The 6,961-nt window shown below is 37.2% G+C and overlaps 1 protein-coding gene across 1 annotated transcript; it reads left to right on the top strand.

The window, feature by feature from the left end:
* Window positions 1-255: 255 nt before the first annotated feature.
* LOC117157900 (uncharacterized) lies at window positions 256-1,099 on the top strand. The gene has a single exon (XM_033336217.2). It carries the CDS (start codon window positions 256-258, stop codon window positions 1,093-1,095), a length of 840 nt encoding a protein of 279 aa, XP_033192108.2. The 3' UTR covers window positions 1,096-1,099.
* Window positions 1,100-6,961: the final 5,862 nt, after the last annotated feature.

Here is a 6,961-nt window from a genome sequence, read left to right as displayed (position 1 = left end):
ACGTCATGTCTCTGAATTAACTATGCACTTTTTTACCTGCGAATCTGAAAAGACAACGAGCAAACAATTTCATTACGAGCTCGAGAAAGTGTGAAAGGTCTCCACGCCACGGAAGCCTTGCGGTCGCGCGGATGAAAGTGGAATCGGCGGAAATGCTCGCAAGCCCCGTGACGGAACAATCGAACCGTGGATATTTAAGTGTCACCGGTTGCGACGTGGTCATCAGTTGGATGGTCGCATCGAAACCGGATCGAGATGCTGCGTGTCGCGTTTCCTGCCGCTATTCTGCTATTCTTGCTTCAACAGACATGTCTCGCTCGGGAATTGAGCTCCATTCGCGATCGTCGAGATGTCCAAACGGAAGACAGCGACGCGTTACGATCGGTAGTCTCTGTCAGTCCAGTTCCAAGCTTAAACGTGGACGAATCGAAGCAGGATCTCGCCATGGCTGCCTCTGGCCATCAAGGTCATCATCACGAGTCTGGAGGAGGACAGAGTCATCACGCTGATCATCACGAAGAACATGGCGAGGAAGGTGAGAAGGGATACAAGAGTCATCATCATCACGATAAGAGTGACAAAGGTGAGCACGATAAACATCATCATTCCGGTCATCACGAAGAGCACGGTGGCCAGAAGAAAGGACACCATGATGAACACGAGAAATACGGAGAACATCACGAGGGTGAGAAAGGACACAAAGGTGGAAAGTTTGGAGAGAAAAAGGGTCACAAGAAAGGTCACAAGACGAAAGGGTATCATAACAAGTTTCACAAGGACGAATATCATAAAGAACATAAGTTTTACGATGATTATCATAAGGGTGGCCATCATAAGAAGCACGGTGACTTTTATGGACACCATGAGAAGAAGGAAGGAGAGCATAAGAAAGGTGGTCATCAGCATGCTGGGTATCACGAGGATCATCATGGTAAAAAGGGTCATCATGATAAGGGTCACCTGGACGAGGAACATAAAGGTCATCATGGGAAACAAGGACACGATGAACATTATAGCCATCATGATTCTTATGGAAAGAAGGGTGACCAGCATTCTGGAAAGAAATACGGATACAGCAAAGGACACAAAGGTTAAAAGATGTAACGCTCTGAGTTGAATGACGGTTCTGGATACTTTTGTTCGAAGAATTTCGTTGTTCTGTTTCTAGCTTACAATTAAAACTGTATGTTTGTTATACTGTATTGTTGTGAATTGATGATTGAGAAACTGCGATTGGCGTTGCTTCGCGTTTCACCGAATTGTTATTACTTTGTTAACAAAGAGAAATAGTAAATTAATATTTTTATACAACGTCCCAATGTATTTACTAAAATAATTTCGTCCCAAGATGTTTGTCAGCCAAATATTCAGATTAGTAGAGTTGTTTCTTGAAAAATTACGTCAAGAAACAAAATCAAGGAAATATATCAGAAATATATAAGAGTAAAAATATGTTGCAAAAATGCAGTTAAGATTTTCTGACTATCTGTTCATATTTTGTAAAAAGAAAGACATGTTATATCTTTATATCTATAGCCATATGTGCTTTTAATTAGAAAAACGAAAATTAATCATTGTCGCTGGTAAATAGAAGAAAGCTTTATGCGTTAAGGAGTTAAACGTTACATTAGGTCTATATAGTCGTTATTCACGCCACTCGTTATTTACGCTGAAAGCGTTTAATATCTGAAATATTTCACAGGCGTCAGTTTTAAGTTCTTCCAAAGTGACGGCGAAATAATGTATCGTGGAACGATATATATCATGGCCGGTATTGTGTAAATACATTATGTAAATAGACGCGCGGATATAGTGGCTGCAAGCACGAGAAAAAACACCGATATAGCGTGCCGCGTTGCTCTCTTTTCACTTTCCCTGCGGTGCTCTGCAAATAAGTTTCTTCGAGGCACATATTTGTCTCATAATATCGCCATTAATCAAACTGAAACGCGGCGTATACCTTTCTTGCCGAATTTTCCATGAAATTTTCATCGTTCGTTCGTTCGATCGAATGAAAAAGTTTCCGCGCGTCGGATTCCGTTTCAATGGCCTTGCCAATTAAAACCAAATTGGCTCGACATTTTATACGAAATTCCATTATACGTTAATATTCGTGCTTTGTTATACGATATTTCTCAGAATTGTTGTATGAACATCTCTGTTGGAATACAACGATATTAATCGCATACAGACGAGGTGATTGATCGAAAGGATTTTTCCCTTCGTTGCCCAGCAATATCCTTACTAGCGTGCGTTCGTTAGATGTACCGCGGCGGCTGGCGCGTGCATGCTCTTCCGAGAATTCGGCGGAAGAAGCGTAAGGATATGGATGGCACATTGGGCACGTCGGTGTCGCGCTTTCACGGCGTTGCGCTTTGTATCGCGAAGCTGCTGGAAGGTTCCGTGGCACGTGCCGCCACACAGCATTTACACAGGTCACACTCATTACCGTATAGAGAGTGGGGTTCAAAAACTCTTCAGGGGCCATGGGTCAATAAGTCAGTCAGTCTGAGAATAACTAGCCAACTGTCGACATTCCACAACACTCACTTATATTTCCTGTAATTTTTTTAAATTGTTGAAGTGGTCACCACTTCTAAGAAAACTCTACATCTGGTCTTTTTAGTTTTCTCAAGCACCGAAGCCATCGACAGCGTGTAGACAAAAGACTGCGACGAAGTCAGACCATAAACAGTAGACAGGCGACGTTGGCTTCGGGGTTCTCAGTTATTGGGTAACACAGCTAACGTGCGGATTTGGACCAGCTGAAATTGTATTCTTACTTATAATTACACTTCTATTTAAATATATATTTTGCCTTACAATTTATCCACGAGTTTTCTCTGTTTACACATCGAATAACCTCAAGATTAATAAATATCACATAATATTACTTCAACATAAACATTGTGTCTTCCACAGATTATTAATCTTAATTTCGAGATTAAATTCTAACAATCTCATCGAAAAGCTCACTTTTCGAAATTGTCACGCGATAGTGAAATTGCGGCTTTATAAAAGTTCATAAACGCGTTCATGTTTACGAGGATAATTCAAAAGGCGGAATACAAGGATTTGTTTCGTCCTCTAAATAGAATGACAAGTATTATACTTTTGATGCTTCAGGATCAGGATTTCTCTCTGTTTACCCATCCAGCAGTCTGTTGCATATAATCCCACGCCTTCGAAAAGTTTATTTACACGAGGCAACGGATTTGTAACGCAACGAGAAACGCGTGGCCGCGTTTACACACTGTCATCGGTGGTGTGTGCTCTGGCAAGGAAGCGCCTACGGTAATAACGAGAACGAAAAACAATGTGTTCGGCGCGAAATTGGAGCTGCAATCGAAAAAAGCACACCAATCCCGCGTGCAGTCCGTCCGGGATTTTAATCAAACGCGATTGCGTTCGTCTGTAATCCGGACAATTTCGCTATTTATGCGAGCGCGTCCCCAATACGGTGGGAAATTGTTTCGTGTAATGCAATAAAGGCCTTTCCATCACGAATCGTTCATGCACACTCGAAAAATTTAATTCAAACCTGTCGCTAGTTCAAACGACCGACGAAACGAACACGTAGCCCGCCAATTAAATCGTATCGTAAGAAAATTTCATTGCTTTTCTACGAGATATGAAGTACTTTCGGGGTAAAAAATTCACCGATTGGCTTATATTTTTTAACGAATAACACCCCCAAACGCTCGATATGTCGAAACAAAATATAATTATTTAATCGTAGAAATGTATCTCTCGATAGGTATCGAAAATTTCTATTTTTATATTTATAATCACAAAGTTGATTATAAATATAAAATATAACAGTTACGTCGATTTTATTTTTCGATGTAATAGGTTTGTAACATTCACTGATCATACCACGTTCTCGTGGTCTATAAGCTGGCAATTTAGAAACATTCTATTACATTTAACGAAACCGTGTGTTCGTTAATATCCAATTTATATAAATCATAAAAATGTTGATAATATACGATAGATGTTATAAAGAAAATATAATGGAATTTGCAATACTAATATCAGTAACAAATAGTCTAGAAGGATGTACAGAGTCACGGAAACTTATGTGTCCATCGTGCGTTAAATATTGTTATTATTATAGCTATGAAATGCCGTGACTAAGTTTTAAAAATATAAAATTATGTTATACATAATATCGCTAACATCCCTATACTCGAAGTAATATCAAAGTCCATTAAAAAGGAGGTCTGTTAATCGATAATGCGGGAGTATACCGTAAGTTCCGCGTTACACAACAACAGAATAGATATCCTGCGACGATTATCGATCACTCGGACTTCATCTTATAAGAACATTCGCTTTTTAATTGCGCTATTTCGTTATGCACGTATTATCCATTGGCCAGATTTTCGAAATAATAAGAACGAACGCTCAAACAATGTAAGCTTATCCGATGCACTGTAATCCAAGTGGCTTATATCATAAAAACCTTTCTTCCGCAGTCTTATCGTGCAATTTTCAATAGAGAAAGAGGGGAATTGCAATTACGCGAATCGTTTATTATTTTATATTTTACTGATTTCTGAACATTTTATCAAAGAATTCCCGATTAATACGCAATTATTTTGTTATTGCATCTATCACCTTACGTCGAAAATTTGTATTTCTCATAACTTTCGTCCCATCTCTTTCGAATATCATATTTCGCAATTGTAAGCAGAATCAGAGGTACTCTATTTTTCCATTGAAATAAAAATTATATTTTAGATTATTTAATTGAGATCCGACAGGACATGCACGAAGTTTACTTTTAAAACAGACAATGAAAATCATCTGGTAATGTTGATTTTTCGAAATTGATTCGATACTCGCGAACCTTCGCCGGAAGATTGCAAATGTATTTTAATTTCTGATTTTTTCGTTACCGATTCAATTTTTCTCGAAGTAAAACAAACAAAATTCTTCTACTCTGGTTTACAAATGGAAACACGTGTATCTCCCTGTTTATCTTGCAAAATAGATGAAATTGAATGATTTGAGTTTTCGCGAGAAAAATCAGTTATCGTATTTGCACGTAAAAATGATTCAAACTTCATGCTACACAACCGTACGCCTTCTCCGGAGACCTTATTTACGTATTCTGTTTCTGCGTGTTCGCGCTGCACTTAGAAACGCCAAAGAGGTTTCAAAATTCACGCCCGTCTTCGTACTAACGTCTTATTCAAAAGCAAACAGAATTCACATAGTAGAATATGTTTTACTATACAGTTACATTTTACTATACTGAAACACTACAACGCATGAATATCTTCTTGGTAATAATCAGACCTGTGATAATTTTATTTGAAATGAAAACAAAGAATTATAATTTGGAATAATGTGCCATTCTAAGCTACTTTCATTTTTAAAATAATATAGAAAAAATCATTTTTTGTGTATTAAGACTAAATAATCTTCTCCTTCAATTAATAAAAATCTTCTCTTTTAATTAAATAAAATAACGAACAATTTGGATTTTAATAGTAATTTTCCAAATATTTCACTTAGATGGAAGATTTTAGAAACCAGAACCTGGAAAAACTTTGGAATCATTCTTGTACCAAAACATTTAGACACAGGTTTAAGAGAAATACGAGATATAAGCAAGTGGATATTTAAATTTAAAGTATAAATATATAACAATAAGTAGAACACTTAACAATACTCAAATTTGTGAAGAAATCAATGTAGTGTCTTGTACAGTTGGTTCATTTTTTAGAAGAAACTTTCATCTCGAAGATCAATCGCGTTTCTTATGTTTGTCTCGGGCACATATAGTCAAAATTCGTGATCTTCTGAATGGGGTCAAAAAATTAGTAGTTCGAGAGAAGCTTTGAGATTTGAAATAATTCAAATCAATCGTTCGCTGATATTTAAAGAAAATGTGATTGACGCTGTGTACTTGTCCATAAATGGCATTAACTTATTGGATAATCTAATATTAACTCATCGTGTGTCAATTTTCATTTCGCATCAGTCAATTAAATGTTCCATTCGTAACAGATCATCGATAAGTGTAAGTCTGTGGTGTCCGTGTCTCATGCATATTTTCGTATTCTCGACGCGGCTTTTCACCGGTCCCAGTCGGAATTTACACGTTCCCTTTAATTTAAACGCTTTCCATTGTCCTCGGCTCGCATACTAAGTCCTCGTTACCCGCTAGTTGCGTGCCGGTATAAACTCTATTAGCAGCTTCGTTCGCGACTCGATTTCATTAAAACAAAACCGGTTGTCGGGTTCCTATAGAACGCTCGCACGTTTCAGCCCATTCCTTTGCGAATTATCTGGTGGCGACGTGCCTACGTTATTCGGGGAATTAATAAGTTAGACCTGCGAAGGTCTCGGTTAGGTTACTAATTCAATGTGTCTGTCGTTTACATTGACAATCTCAAGTAGATCCAGACTCTCGAAGAGGCATCGCAATCCCGGTATCAATGGTATCAAGAAATGACTATTGCACTGACCGATGTAAAAGTTAGTCTCTGAATTAATTTATATTTTTCAATCGATTATTTCCACAATATTTTATAATATCAATAATATGTCTATAGTGTCTATGTCTCTTAGTGCCTATAGACAGATAATGTAAATGTTAAACATAAAGAAATCGAATTGATCAAAGTAATCATTAATTTAACTAACTAACCAGTGAATAAAGATCATGATCGATGTAGAGCTTTAATGCTTTCCGATTATAACATTTAATATGCTATTACTATGTAAATTTAATCATTTTCGTTGTAATTCTCGTGTACATCGAATTACATGTACACATTCAAATGCCAGACTCAAACACCTTGCAGTTGTAATTATACATAGCATTAAATCCTCCAAAGCTCCTTCCTAAAAGCTTCAAATCTTTTTATTTAAATAATAAAAATTCGACGAAAGTTGAATAAACCAAGAAATCAATAGAAATTCGTTTAAAGAAGAGGAATTCTAATGA

This window comes from Bombus vancouverensis, chromosome 2 (assembly GCF_051014615.1).
Source record: "Bombus vancouverensis nearcticus chromosome 2, iyBomVanc1_principal, whole genome shotgun sequence".
NCBI classification, from domain to species: domain Eukaryota; kingdom Metazoa; phylum Arthropoda; class Insecta; order Hymenoptera; family Apidae; genus Bombus; species Bombus vancouverensis.
The sequence above is the reverse complement of the archived record's forward strand: the minus strand, read 5'-3'. Positions and strand labels throughout refer to the sequence as shown.